The 15,723-nt window shown below is 43.5% G+C and overlaps 1 protein-coding gene across 1 annotated transcript in view; it reads left to right on the top strand.

The window, feature by feature from the left end:
- Positions 1 to 14,387, top strand: part of MOGAT2 (monoacylglycerol O-acyltransferase 2) — an 87,975-nt gene extending 73,588 nt beyond the window's left edge. Inside the window, exon 6 of the mRNA XM_069759393.1 lies at positions 13,982 to 14,387. Coding sequence (XP_069615494.1) covers positions 13,982 to 14,136 — 155 coding nt within the window. The 3' untranslated portion in view covers positions 14,137 to 14,387. The remainder of the gene's footprint in view (positions 1 to 13,981) is intronic.
- Positions 14,388 to 15,723: the final 1,336 nt, after the last annotated feature.

Genomic DNA, 15,723 nt, shown 5'->3' with positions numbered 1-15,723 from the left:
TCTACGTATTCATCTTTCCAAATCTTTTCCTTGACTTCTTTCTTCAAATGGGCCCCCAGCGGACCCTCAAAACACACATATACCTCGCCTTTTGCCCTGTCGTCTAACTTAACGGTATCACCTTTTCCCGTTTCCGTTTGTACCGACACCGACACCCCCGCCACAGGAACAGGTGTCCCGCTACCCGAGCTCGCAATCTCGTTCGAACCCCCTGCTACGCCCCCGGCAACCGACACCCAGGCACCAGCGGGCGACGATCCCACACTGTTAGCAAATGAGCTACCCCCGCCCCCATCCAATCTACGCAAAATCTGCGACATACCCGCTAAAAGTTCTCTGACCCCCGGGACCTCATTACAGCCCCCACCCCGCTCCACCACACCCGAAACACCCGGCACTGGGGAAAGACTGGACATGTACTCACGTGGCTGCGCAGGTGCTGTGTCCCCACCAGCCGTGCTTCCTGAATCCTGCTGGTCCATTTCGTCGTGATGTTCGTTCCCGGAATCATCGCTGCCGCTCATCTGCCCCAGGCCCGCGCCCCTGGCCTCCACGTCACCAGGGGGGACCGAGACTGGCGAAGGCGACCGGTCCCTCGACCTCCTGCTGGATCTGGATCTGTCCGGCTCCGTGATTCCTCTGCCTCCAGCCGCTGGACTGTCTCCTCTGGACGCCGCTCCTGCGGCCCGACCGCGACCCGCTCCTAACCGTGATGCCGCCGCTGTCCTGCCCGATAGTCTGCTCTGCCGTCCTGTCGCAGAGCCAGGTGCACTGGGGGGATGGGATCCGGGTGCCCCCGCCGCCATTGCGCCCGCCGCGATACTCCCCGGCTCCTGCCTGGTGGATGCTGCCGCCGCCGCTGGGCTCCTTCCCCGTCCCCCTGCTCGTGTTGCCGCCACCGCGGGAGGTGCTCCCCGGCGGGTAGAAGCTGCTGCTATCGGTGCTGCGGCGCCGCCGCGCCCTCTGCTAGGCCGCACCGGAAGTGCGGCCCTGACATCCTGTGCAGCGCCGGCGTCCTGCCGCGTCTGCACCGCTCGCCCAGCACCGCGCCGCCTCGCGCCGGCAGGGCCGCCAGGTGGATTCCTGCCGGGGGAGGGGGCGGGCAAGGTGGATCGGCCGCGTCCCCCAGCCCCCGCAGGGTTCCTGGAGGGGCTCCACGGCCTGCGCCTGCCGCGCGGTGTAGTGTCGGGGGACAGCCTGTCTGGCGGCCTAGACCGCCTGGTTCTGCTGCCCTGGCTCCCGCTGTCCTGGCTCCCACTGCCTCCGAGCAGCCCTGTGAGCTGCTCCTCCAGCCATCCGGCCCTCCTGGAACTGGCCTCCCGACGAAGCTGAGCTACCAGGCTGTCCACAGAAGACATGGTGAGAGGGATGTGGCAGCAGGTCCACTCACTTCGCCCGTCTAAGGTAACTGATCTCCCCTTTTCCCGCACTTGAGGAAGGTTGATGAGGTTTAACAATGATAAATGTAAGGTTATACACATGGGAAGAGGGAATCAATATCACCATTACACACTGAACGGGAAACCACTGGGTAAATCTGACAGGGAGAAGGACTTGGGGATCCTAGTTAATGGTAAACTTACCTGGAGCAGCCAGTGCCAGGCAGCAGCTGCCAAGGCAAACAGGATCATGGGGTGCATTAAAAGAGGTCTGGATACACATGATGAGAGCATTATACTGCCTCTGTACAAATCCCTAGTTAGACCGCACATGGAGTACTGTGTCCAGTTTTGGGCACCGGTGCTCAGGAAGGATATAATGGAACTAGAGAGAGTACAAAGGAGGGCAACAAAATTAATAAAGGGGATGGGAGAACTACAATACCCAGATAGATTAGCGAAATTAGGATTATTTAGTCTAGAAAAAAGACGACTGAGGGGCGATCTAATAACCATGTATAAGTATATAAGGGGACAATACAAATATCTCGCTGAGGATCTGTTTATACCAAGGAAGGTGACGGGCACAAGGGGGCATTCTTTGGGTCTGGAGGAGAGAAGGTTTTTCCACCAACATAGAAGAGGATTCTTTACTGTTAGGGCAGTGAGAATCTGGAATTGCTTGCCTGAGGAGGTGGTGATGGCGAACTCAGTCGAGGGGTTCAAGAGAGGCCTGGATGTCTTCCTGGAGCAGAACAATATTGTATCATACAATTATTAGGTTCTGTAGAAGGACGTAGATCTGGGTATTTATTATGATGGAATATAGGCTGAACTGGATGGACAAATGTCTTTTTTCGGCCTTACTAACTATGTTACTATGTTACTATGTTACTATGTTACTTTCCCAAGCCCCCACCTCCCTTTTTGCATAAATCCCCACCCCAAATCCTACTCTTCCAATCCCCGGGCCCCTTTACTCAATAACACCTTTATTTTTTAAAAGAAAACCTACTGCACTGCTCCCATGGCAACGCAGTCATGTGGGGGCCTCCTTTTAGCTGAGCCCCATACAGCCCCCCCTCTGGAGATGCCCAGGTTATACCAGCTGTACATATATGATTATATACAGGAGATACCCAGGTTATTCCAGCTGTACATATATAATTATATACAGGAGATGTCCAGGTTATACCAGCTGTACATATATAATTATATACAGGAGAAACCCAGTTTATACCAGCTGTACATATATAATTATATACAGGAGATGCCCAGGTTATACCAGCTCTACATATATAATTATATACAGGAGATGTCCAGGTTATACCAGCTGTACATATATAATTATATACAGGAGATACCCAGGTTATACCAGCTGTACATATATAATTATATACAGGAGATGCCCAGGTTATTCCAGCTGTACATATATAATTATATACAGGAGATGTCCAGGTTATACCGGCTGTACATATATAATTATATACAGGAGAAACCCAGTTTATACCAGCTGTACATATATAATTATATACAGGAGATGCCCAGGTTATACCAGCTCTACATATATAATTATATACAGGAGATGTCCAGGTTATACCAGCTCTACATATATAATTATATACAGGAGATACCCAGGTTATACCAGCTGTACATATATAATTATATACAGGAGATGCCCAGGTTATACCAGCTCTACATATATAATTATATACAGGAGATGCCCAGGTTATACCAGCTCTACATATATAATTATATACAGGAGATGTCCAGGTTATACCAGCTGTACATATATAATTATATACAGGAGATGCCCAGGTTATTCCAGCTGTACATATATAATTATATATAGGAGATACCCAGGTTACACCAGCTGTACTTATATAATTATATACAGGAGATGCCCAGGTTATACCAGCTGTACATATATAATTATGTACAGGAGATGCCCAGGTTATACCAGCTCTACATATATAATTATATACAGGAGATGCCCAGGTTATACCAGCTGTACATATATAATTATATACAAGAGAAGCCCAAGTTATACCAGCTGTACATATATAATTATATACAGGAGATACTCAGGTTATACCGGCTGTACATATATAATTATATACAGGAGAAACCCAGTTTATACCAGCTGTACATATATAATTATATACAGGAGATGCCCAGGTTATACCAGCTCTACATATATAATTATATACAGGAGATGTCCAGGTTATACCGGCTATACATATATAATTATATACAGGAGATGCCCAGGTTATACCGGCTGTACATATATAATTATATACAGGAGATGCTCAGGTTATACCGGCTGTACATATATAATTATATACAGGAGATGCCCAGGTTATACCGGCTGTACATCTATCATTATATACAGGAGATGCCCAGGTTATACCGGCTGTACATATATAATTATATACAGGAGATGCCTATTTTATACCAGTTGTACATATATGATTAAATTCAGACAATACCCAGGGTATAGCAGCAGTACATATATGACTGTATTCAGACAATACCCAGGTTATACCAGCTATATATAATTACATACAGGGATGCTGCAGCTCTCCTACAGACGTGTCTCGGTGTTATTGTGCTGAGTTGTAGGAAACCTGTGCAGTAATTGATTGTTTCGCACTCTGATATTCCGCGCACGGACTGGAGGATGACACGTGTCCTCCCAGTGTGGCGGAAGGAATGAGTGACATATGGCAGCACTGGAACATTTTCAGCAATGAGACAATGGTCACATGACTGAGGAGGCAGCCGATGAATCCTGCCGTCCAGCTGACCGGTCGCCGGCAGCCATGACAGCGGGGCTGATTGATCGATGTATAATTCCACCTGTAACCAGGACTAATGTGACAAACAAACGGTTCAGTGCACACAGTGTCCTATCAGATACTATTACACAGTATTAATAGCAGCACATCACGGTGCTAATGGGCCCAGAGGACAGGAGGCAAGGGATGAGCACACAGTCTGCTGATAAACCGTTATTCCAAATGATATGCTGCTATAACCTGGGTATTGTCTGTATAATTATACATGTACAACTGCTATAACCTGAGCATCTCCAGTATTGAATTATATATGCACAGCTGGTATAACCTGGGTATCTCCTATATATAATTATATATGTACAGCTGGTATAACCTGGGCATCTCCTGTATATAATTATATATGTACAGCCGGTATAACCTGGGCATCTCCTGTATATAATTATATATGTACAGCCGGTATAACCTGGGCATCTCCTGTGTATACGGTAATTATATATGTACAGCTGGTATAACCTGGGCATCTCCTGTATATAATTATATATGTACAGCTGGAATAACCTGGGCATCTCCTGTATATAATTATATATGTACAGCTGGTATAACCTGGGCATCTCCTGTATATAATTATATATGTACAGCTGGTATAACCTGGGCATCTCCTGTATATAATTATATATGTACAGCTGGTATAACCTGGGCATCTCCTGTATATAATTATATATGTACAGCCGGTATAACCTGGGCATCTCCTGTATATAATTATACATGTACAGCTGGTATAACATGGGCATCTCCTGTATATAATTATATCTGTACAGCTGGTATAACCTGGGCATCTCCTGAATATAATTATATATGTACAGTTGGTATAACTTGGGTATCATCTATATTTAATTATATATGTACAACTGGTATAACCTGGGCATCTACTGTGTATATATATATACTAGCTGAAGAGCCCGGCGTTGCCTGGGCATAGTAAATATCTGTGGTTAGTTATAGCACGTCACTTCTCTTATTTTCCCATCACGCCTCTCATTTTCCCAATCACATCTTTAATTTTCCCCCTCACATCTCTCATTTTCTCCCTCACACCTCTCATTCCCCCCTAAAACTTGTCATTTCGACCTCACATCTGTCATTTTCCGATCACTACACTATTTTCCCTCACGCCTCTCATTTTGCACTCACACCTTTTCATTTTCACCTCACACCTCTCATTTTCACCTCAGTATATACATGTTTGTCATCTCCCTTATATATAGGATACACCTGTATGTCATCTCCTGTATATAGTATATACCTGTATGTGATCTCCCCTGTATATAGTATATACCTGCTGTGTGTCATCTCCCCTGTATATAGTATATACCTGTATGTCATCTCCTCCTATATATAGTATATACCTGTATGTCATCTCCTCCTATATATAGTATATACGTGTATGTCATCTCCTCCTATATATAGTATATACCTGTATGTCATCTCCTTCTATATATAGTATATACCTGTATGTCATCTCCCCCTGTATATAGTATATACCTGTGTGTCATCTCCCCTGTATATAGTATATATCTGTGTGTCATCTCCTCCTGTCTATAGTATATACCTGTATGTCATCTTCTATATATAGCATATACCTGTATGTCATCTCCTCCTGTATATAGTATATACCTGTAGGTAATCTGCTCCTGTATATAGCATATACAGTGGGGCAAAAAAGTATTTAGTCAGTCAGCAATAGTGCAAGTTCCACCACTTAAAAAGATGAGAGGCGTCTGTAATTTACATCATAGGTAGACCTCAACTATGGGAGACAAACTGAGAAAAAAAAATCCAGAAAATCACATTGTCTGTTTTTTTTATCATTTTATTTGCATATTATGGTGGAAAATAAGTATTTGGTCAGAAACAAAATTTCATCTCAATACTTTGTAATATATCCTTTGTTGGCAATGACAGAGGTCAAACGTTTTCTGTAAGTCTTCACAAGGTTGCCACACACTGTTGTTGGTATGTTGGCCCATTCCTCCATGCAGATCTCCTCTAGAGCAGTGATGTTTTTGGCTTTTCGCTTGGCAACACGGACTTTCAACTCCCTCCAAAGGTTTTCTATAGGGTTGAGATCTGGAGACTGGCTAGGCCACTCCAGGACGTTGAAATGCTTCTTACGAAGCCACTCCTTCGTTGCCCTGGCGGTGTGCTTTGGATCATTGTCATGTTGAAAGACCCAGCCACGTTTCATCTTCAATGCCCTTGCTGATGGAAGGAGGTTTGCACTCAAAATCTCACGATACATGGCCCCATTCATTATTTCATGTACCCGGATCAGTCGTCCTGGCCCCTTTGCAGAGAAACAGCCCCAAAGCATGATGTTTCCACCACCATGCTTTACAGTAGGTATGGTGTTTGATGGATGCAACTCAGTATTCTTTTTCCTCCAAACACGACAAGTTGTGTTTCTACCAAACAGTTCCAGTTTGGTTTCATCAGACCATAGGACATTCTCCCAAAACTCCTCTGGATCATCCAAATGCTCTCTAGCAAACTTCAGACGGGCCCGGACATGTACTGGCTTAAGCAGTGGGACACGTCTGGCACTGCAGGATCTGAGTCCATGGTGACGTAGTGTGTTACTTATGGTAGGCCTTGTTACATTGGTCCCAGCTCTCTGCAGTTCATTCACTAGGTCCCCCCGCATGGTTCTGGGATTTTTGCTCACCGTTCTTGTGATCATTCTGACCCCACGGAGTGGGATTTTGCGTGGAGCCCCAGATCGAGGGAGATTATCAGTGGTCTTGTATGTCTTCCATTTTCTAATTATTGCTCCCACTGTTGATTTCTTCACTCCAAGCTGGTTGGCTATTGCAGATTCAGTCTTCCCAGCCTGGTGCAGGGCTACAGTTTTGTTTCTGGTGTCCTTTGACAGCTCTTTGGTCTTCACCATAGTGGAGTTTGGAGTCAGACTGTTTGAGGGTGTGCACAGGTGTCTTTTTATACTGATAACAAGTTTAAACAGGTGCCATTACTACAGGTAATGAGTGGAGGAAAGAGGAGACTCTTAAAGAAGAAGTTACAGGTCTGTGAGAGCCAGAAATCTTGATTGTTTGTTTCTGACCAAATACTTATTTTCCACCATAATATGCAAAAAAAATGATAAAAAAACAGACAATGTGATTTTCTGGATTTTTTTTTCTCAGTTTGTCTCCCATAGTTGAGGTCTACCTATGATGTAAATTACAGACGCCTCTCATCTTTTTAAGTGGTGGAACTTGCACTATTGCTGACTAACTAAATACTTTTTTGCCCCACTGTACCTGTGTGTCATCTCCTCCTGTATATAGTATATACCTGTATGTCATCTCCTCCTGTATATAGTATGTACCTGTATGTCATCTCCTCCTCTATATAGTATATACCTGTGTGTCATCTCTCCTGTATATAGTATATATCTGTGTGTCATCTCCCCTGTATATAGTATATACCTGTGTGATCTCCTGTATTAGACCTCGTTAACACGTTATTTGCTCAGTATTTTTACCTCAGTATTTGTAAGATAAATTGGCAGCTTGATAAATCCCCAGCCAATAGGAAGCCCTCCCCCTGTCAGTATATATTAGCTCACACATACACATAATAGACAGGTCATGTGACTGACAGCTGCTGTATTTCCTATATGGTACATTTGTTGCTCTTGTAGTTTGTCTGCTTATTAATCAGATTTTTATTTTTGAAGGCTAATACCAGACTTGTGTGTGTTTTAGGGCGAGTTTCGTTTGTCAAGTTGTGTGTGTTGAGTTGTGTGTGGCGACATGCATGTAGCGACTTTTGTGAGATGAGTTTTGTGTGGCAACATGCGTGTAGCAACTTTTTGTGTGTCGAGTTGCATGTGACAGGTTAGTGTAGCAAGTTGTGTGCAGCAAGTTTTGCGCATGGCGAGTTTTGCGCGTGGTGAGTTTTATGTCTGATGCCTTTTGAGTATGTGCAAGTTTTGTGTGAGGCAACTTTTGCATGTGTTGCAAATTTTGTGCATGTGGCAATTTTTCCGCGTGTGCAAGTTTTGCGTGTGGCGAGTTTTCCATGAGGTGAGTTTTGCACTTGTGGCGAGTTTTGCGTGAGCCTATTTTTTGCATGTGGCGAGTTTTGCGCGTGGCGAGTTTTGAGCGGCGACTTTTGTGTTTCGACATTTATGTGGCGAGGTTGGTGTATGTGTGGTGAAATGTGTGCTGAGGGTGATATGTGTTCAAGTACGTGGTAGTGTGTGGCGCATTTTGTGTGTGTGTTCATATCCCCGTGTGTGGTGAGTATCCCATGTCGGGGCCCCACCTTAGCAACTGTACGGTATATACTCTTTGGCGCCATCGCTCTCACTCTTTACGTCCCCCTTGTTCACATCTGGCAGCTGTCAATTTGCCTCCTACACTTTTCCTTTCATTTTTTCCCATTATGTAGATAGGGGCAAAATTGTTTGGTGAATTGGAACGCGCGGGGTTAAAATTTCACCTCACAACATAGCCTATGACGCTCTCGGGGTCCAGACGTGTGACTGTGCAAAATTTTGTGGCTGTAGCTGCGACGGTGCAGATGCCAATCCCGGACATACATACACACATACATACACACACACATACACACATACACACATTCAGCTTTATATATTAGATATACAGTGGGGCAAAAAAGTATTTAGTCAGTCAGCAATAGTGCAAGTTCCACCACTTAAAAAGATGAGAGGCGTCTGTAATTTACATCATAGGTAGACCTCAACTATGGGAGACAAACTGAGAAAAAAAAATCCAGAAAATCACATTGTCTGTTTTTTTAACATTTTATTTGCATATTATGGTGGAAAATAAGTATTTGGTCAGAAACAAAATTTCATCTCAATACTTTGTAATGTATCCTTTGTTGGCAATGACAGAGGTCAAACGTTTTCTGTAAGTCTTCACAAGGTTGCCACACACTGTTGTTGGTATGTTGGCCCATTCCTCCATGCAGATCTCCTCTAGAGCAGTGATGTTTTTGGATTTTCGCTTGGCAGCACAGACTTTCAACTCCCTCCAAAGGTTTTCTATAGGGTTGAGATCTGGAGACTGGCTAGGCCACTCCAGGACCTTGAAATGCTTCTTACGAAGCCACTCCTTCGTTGCCCTGGCGGTGTGCTTTGGATCATTGTCATGTTGAAAGACCCAGCCACGTTTCATATTCAATGCCCTTGCTGATGGAAGGAGGTTTGCACTCAAAATCTCACGATACATGGCCCCATTCATTCTTTCATGTACCTAGATCAGTCGTCCTGGCCCCTTTGCAGAGAAACAGCCCCAAAGCATGATGTTTCCACCACCATGCTTTACAGTAGGTATGGTGTTTGATGGATGCAACTCAGTATTCTTTTTCCTCCAAACACGACAAGTTGTGTTTCTACCAAACAGTTCCAGTTTGGTTTCATCAGACCATAGGACATTCTCCCAAGACTCCTCTGGATCATCCAAATGCTCTCTAGCAAACTTCAGACGGGCCCGGACATGTACTGGCTTAAGCAGTGGGACACGTCTGGCACTGCAGGATCTGAGTCCATGGTGGCGTAGTGTGTTACTTATGGTAGGCCTTGTTACATTGGTCCCAGCTCTATGCAGTTCATTCACTAGGTCCCCCCGCGTGGTTCTGGGATTTTTGCTCACCGTTCTTGTGATCATTCTGACCCCACGGGGTGGGATTTTGCGTGGAGCCCCAGATCGAGGGAGATTATCAGTGGTCTTGTATGTCTTCCATTTTCTAATTATTGCTCCCACTGTTGATTTCTTCACTCCAAGCTGGTTGGCTATTGCAGATTCAGTCTTCCCAGCCTGGTGCAGGGCTACAATTTTGTTTCTGGTGTCCTTTGACAGCTCTTTCGTCTTCACCATAGTGGAGTTTGGAGTCAGACTGTTTGATGGTGTGCACAGGTGTCTTTTTATACTGATAACAAGTTTAAACAGGTGCCATTACTACAGGTAATGAGTGGAGGAAAGAGGAGACTCTTAAAGAAGAAGTTACAGGTCTGTGGGAGCCAGAAATCTTGATTGTTTGTTTCTGACCAAATACTTATTTTCCACCATAATATGCAAAAAAAATGATAAAAAAACAGACAATGTGATTTTCTGGATTTTTTTTTCTCAGTTTGTCTCCCATAGTTGAGGTCTACCTATGATGTAAATTACAGACGCCTCTCATCTTTTTAAGTGGTGGAACTTGCACTATTGCTGACTGACTAAATACTTTTTTGCCCCACTGTATTTACAGTGGGTACGGAAAGTATTCAGACCCCTTTACATTTTTCACTCTTTGTTTCATTGCAGCTATTTGATAAATTTAAAAAAAGTTCATTTTTCCTCATTAATGTTCACTCTGCCCCCATCTTGACTGAAAGAAAACAGAAAAATGTAGAAATTTTTGCAAATTTATTAAAAAAAGAAAATCTGAAATCTCCCATGGTCCTAAGTCTTCAGCCCCTTTGCTCAGTATTGAGTAGAAGCCCCTTTAGAGCTAGTACAGCCATGAGTCTTCTTGGGAATGATGCAACAAGTTTTTCACCCCTGGATTTGGGGATCCTCGGCCGTTCTTCCTCGCAGATCCTCTCCAGTTCCGTCAGGTTGGATGGTGAACGTTGGTGGACGCCATTTTCAGGTCTCTCCAGAGATGCTCCATTGGGTTTAGGTCAGGGCTCTGGCTGGACCAGTCAGGAATGGTCACAGAGTTGTTCTGAAGCCGCTCCTTTGTTATTTTAGCTGTGTGCTTAGGGTCATTGTCTTGTTGGAAGGTGAACCTTCGGCCAAGTCTGAGGTCCAGAGCACTCTGGAAGAGGTTTTCATCCAGGATATCTCTGTACTTGGCCGCATTCATGTTTCTTTCAATTGCAACCAGTCGTCCTGTCCATGCAGCTGAAAAACACCCCCATAGCATGATGCTGCCTCCACCATGTTTCACTGTTGGGATTGTATTGGGCAGGAGATGAGCAGTGAATGGTTTTCTCCACACATACCACTTAGAATTATCTCCAAAAAGGTCTATCTTCATCTCATCAGACCAGATAATCTTATTTCTCATAGTCTGGGAGTCCTTCATGTGTGTTTTAGCAAACTCTATGCGGCTATTATATCTCTTGCACTGAGGAGAGGCTTCAGTCTGGTCACTCTGCCATAAAGGCCTGACTGGTGGACGGCTGCAGTGATAGATGACTTTGTGGAACTTTCTCCCATCTCCCTACTGCATCTCTGGAGCTCAGCCACAGTGATCTTGGGGTTCTTCTTTACCTCTCACCAAGGCTCTTCTCCCACGATTGCTCAGTTTGGCTGGATAGCCAGGTCTAGGAAGACTTCTGGTGGTCCCAAACTTCTTCCATTTAAGGATTATGGAGGCCACTGTGCTCTTAGGGACCTTGAGTGCTGCAGGAATTCTGCTGTAACCGTGGCCAGATCTGTGCCTTGCCACAATTCTGTCTCTGAGCTCCTTGGCCAGTTCCTTTGACCTCATGATTCTCATTTGGTCTGACATGCACTGTGAGCTGTGAGGTCTTATATAGACAGGTGTGCGCCTTTCCAAATCAAGTCCTATCAGTGTAATTACACACAGCTGGACTCCAATGAAGGAGTAGAACCATCTCAAGGAGGATCACAAGGACATGGACAGCATGTGACTTACATATCGCATATAGCTGCTTTGATAGCAGCTGAAGGCCGCTATCAAAGCAACCTGGGCTTCCATAACCTCTCAGCAGTGGCACAGGCTGATCGCCTCCATGCCACGCCGCATTGATGCAGTAACTGATGCTAAAGGAGCCCCAGCCAAGTACTGAGGGCAATTACTGATCATACATTTCAGGAGGCCAACATTTCGGATTTGAAACTAATTTTTCGTGTTGGTGTTATAAAGTATTCTAATTTACAGAGATAATGACTTTTGGGTTTTCATTGGCTGTAAGCCATAATCATCAACATTAACAGAAATAAACACATCAAATAGATCACTCTGTGTGTAATGACTCTATAGAATACAGTGGGGCAAAAAAGTATTTAGTCAGTCAGCAATAGTGCAAGTTCCACCACTTAAAAAGATGAGAGGCGTCTGTAATTTACATCATAGGTAGACCTCAACTATGGGAGACAAACTGAGAAAAAAAATCAAGAAAATCACATTGTCTGTTTTTTTAACTTTTTATTTGCATATTATGGTGGAAAATAAGAATTTGGTCAGAAACAAAATTTCATCTCAATACTTTGTAATATATCCTTTGTTGGCAATGACAGAGGTCAAACGTTTTCTGTAAGTCTTCACAAGGTTGCCACAGACTGTTGTTGGTATGTTGGCCCATTCCTCCATGCAGATCTCCTCTAGAGCAGTGATGTTTTTGGCTTTTTGCTTGGCAACACGGACTTTCAACTCCCTCCAAAGGTTTTCTATAGGGTTAAGATCTGGAGACTGGCTAGGCCACTCCAGGACCTTGAAATGCTTCTTACGAAGCCATTCCTTCGTTGCCCTGGCGGTGTGCTTTGGATCATTGTCATGTTGAAAGACCCAGCCACGTTTCATCTTCAATGCCCTTGCTGATGGAAGGAGGTTTGCACTCAAAATCTCACGATACATGACCCCATTCATTCTTTCATGTACCCGGATCAGTCGTCCTGGCCCCTTTGCAGAGAAACAGCCCCAAAGCATGATGTTTCCACCACCATGCTTTACAGTAGGTATGGTGTTTGATGGATGCAACTCAGTATTCTTTTTCCTCCAAACACTACAAGTTGTGTTTCTACCAAACAGTTCCTGTTTGGTTTCATCAGACCATAGGACATTCTCCCAAAACTCCTCTGGATCATCCAAATGCTCTCTAGCAAACTTCAGACGGGCCCGGACATGTACTGGCTTAAGCAGTGGGACACGTCTGGCACTGCAGGATCTGAGTCATGGTGGCGTAGTGTGTTACTTATGGTAGGCCTTGTTACATTGGTCCCAGCTCTCTGCAGTTCATTCACTAGGTCCCCCCGCGTGGTTCTGGGATTTTTGCTCACCGTTCTTGTGATCATTCTGACCCCACGGGGTGGGATTTTGCGTGGAGCCCCAGATCGAGGGAGATTATCAGTGGTCTTGTATGTCTTCCATTTTCTAATTATTGCTCCCACTGTTGATTTCTTCACTCCAAGCTGGTTGGCTATTGCAGATTCAGTCTTCCCAGCCTGGTGCAGGGCTACAATTTTGTTTCTGGTGTCCTTTGACAGCTCTTTGGTCTTCACCATAGTGGAGTTTGGAGTCAGACTGTTTGAGGGTGTGCACAGGTGTCTTTTTATACTGATAACAAGTTTAAACAGGTGCCATTACTACAGGTAATGAGTGGAGGAAAGAGGAGACTCTTAAAGAAGAAGTTACAGGTCTGTGAGAGCCAGAAATCTTGATTGTTTGTTTCTGACCAAATACTTATTTTCCACCATAATATGCAAATAAAATGTTAAAAAAACAGACAATGTGATTTTCTGGATTTTTTTTTCTCAGTTTGTCTCCCATAGTTGAGGTCTACCTATGATGTAAATTACAGACGCCTCTCATCTTTTTAAGTGGTGGAACTTGCACTATTGCTGACTGACTAAATACTTTTTTGCCCCACTGTATATGAGATTCACTTTTTGTATTGAAGAACTGAAATAAATTCACTTTTTGATGATATTCTAATTTTGTGAGAAGCACTCGTAGATGTATGTAGCATGCTGCTATAACCTGGGTATCTTGTGTTATAACATTATTTAATATCGTTTATATGTTTCTTTTCTTTTGCAGTTGGGAAGCCGATTCCAGTTTCCGAGAATCCTAACCCCACTAGTGAGGAGGTGGACCGCCTGCACAAGCTCTACACGGAGAAACTCTCCGAACTCTTCGAGGAGCACAAAACCAACTACAACGTTCCGGCCGACAGACACCTGACCTTCATGTGACGACTCCTGGGATTCCTGCTGCTGCCGCTCGCTGATCTGATCATTGCATTAATAATAATTAATCATAATTACATTACATTAATGTAATCACTCCGTTAATGACATCCTGGGGATCGTAAAGTAATTAACGCTAAATTTTCTAAAAACAGGGAGAAACGTAACAAATTTTCTAAAAAAAAAATTCTGAATATTTCTGTAATTTTTTTTGTCTAGATTTTTTTTTCTTAAATAAAAAAATATTTTTCAATATACTTTTTTTCAGTCCATCATTTTTTTTCTTGCGTAGCAACATCAGTGAAATAATTCCACTGTTCTCCACCAGGCTATAGAGTTTAGAGGTCACTTTTGGCTATACCCTGGAATCCTCACATTAAAAATGTACATATTCGCTCATTTTTTTTCCTCCTTTTTTCATGAACCATATCTGTATTATTCCATCACCGTATGACGTCCAAACTTATAGGTTTTTCATATTTAAATAGTGAAAAGAATTTCAGCGTTTTGCAAAAAAAATAAAAAATTATTTGTGTTGATATTTTCCGAGACATACAAGTATTTTATTTTTCCACTGACAGGGCTGCTGCCTTCATGTCTTCGTTGATATTCCTTTTGATCGTTTTTAATTCATTTTCTTTTACCCCAAAACTTATAATTCTGAAGTTTTTTTTTGTTTTTTTTTAAATCTTTGTTTTGCTTTCTCGGTGATCCAAAAATGTTTATATTTCGTTTAATCTGTAGCAATACCAAATATACCGTAGTTATTTTTGTATTGGGAAAAGGAGATCGATTCAAACTTTTTAAAGTTTTTGTTTATATATATATTTTTTTAACTTTTTTTTATGCTTTTAAAAAACATTTTTTAAACTTTTTTTTTTTTCCGATCATTTTTTCAGTATTGCAGTATGTAGTGAATAGCCTCCTATGAAGCCCCGGTGACATCTGCCGTTACAGCTGGCACCTGTTCTGAATAGTGCAGGCTCAGCTACTGAGCCTGCTCTGTACAACTACACACGTCTTGTGACTTATCAATACTTTTTATGTAGCGAAAAGGTTAAAGTGAATGAAGCAGAGCTGCAGTACCAACCACAACCTGTAATGTTGTGTGGCGCTGTTTTTGGAGGTCCGCAGGTATATGCTTTCCTAATCCTGGACATCCCCTTTAAGACATACCTTGGTGGAATTTTTAGCAACTCAGCAGAGTCTACCTCGTGACTTACATTTTTTAGGCATTGGGACGGCTCCTTCCATGTCCTCACTTGACTTTCCTTACTTATAGCGTTTTTCATATAATCCTATAACAAAACCCCCGTTCTATTCCTCGCAGGACTTTCTAATGTCAGTGACAGTCTCATGGCGATTAAGCCGACTTAATGCAGCTACGGTCCGTCTCCCACAGTGCACGCGGGATATGGGGTCTGTCTCCCACCACCAGATTATCCTATAGATTTATGGGGGGAGGGGACATTGCTTTGGGACCCCTCGATCTTAGTAAATATCATCTTCAGCTAATATTTTCGTTAATGGTTAATTGCCACCTTCATTTGATACTTCCTATGTTAGATGCCGCGTCCATGTTTTCCCTGCCTT

Source organism: Ranitomeya imitator, chromosome 3 (genome assembly GCF_032444005.1).
Source record: "Ranitomeya imitator isolate aRanImi1 chromosome 3, aRanImi1.pri, whole genome shotgun sequence".
Taxonomy (NCBI): Eukaryota; Metazoa; Chordata; class Amphibia; order Anura; family Dendrobatidae; genus Ranitomeya; species Ranitomeya imitator.
This window is presented reverse-complemented; position numbering and strand designations above follow the sequence as displayed.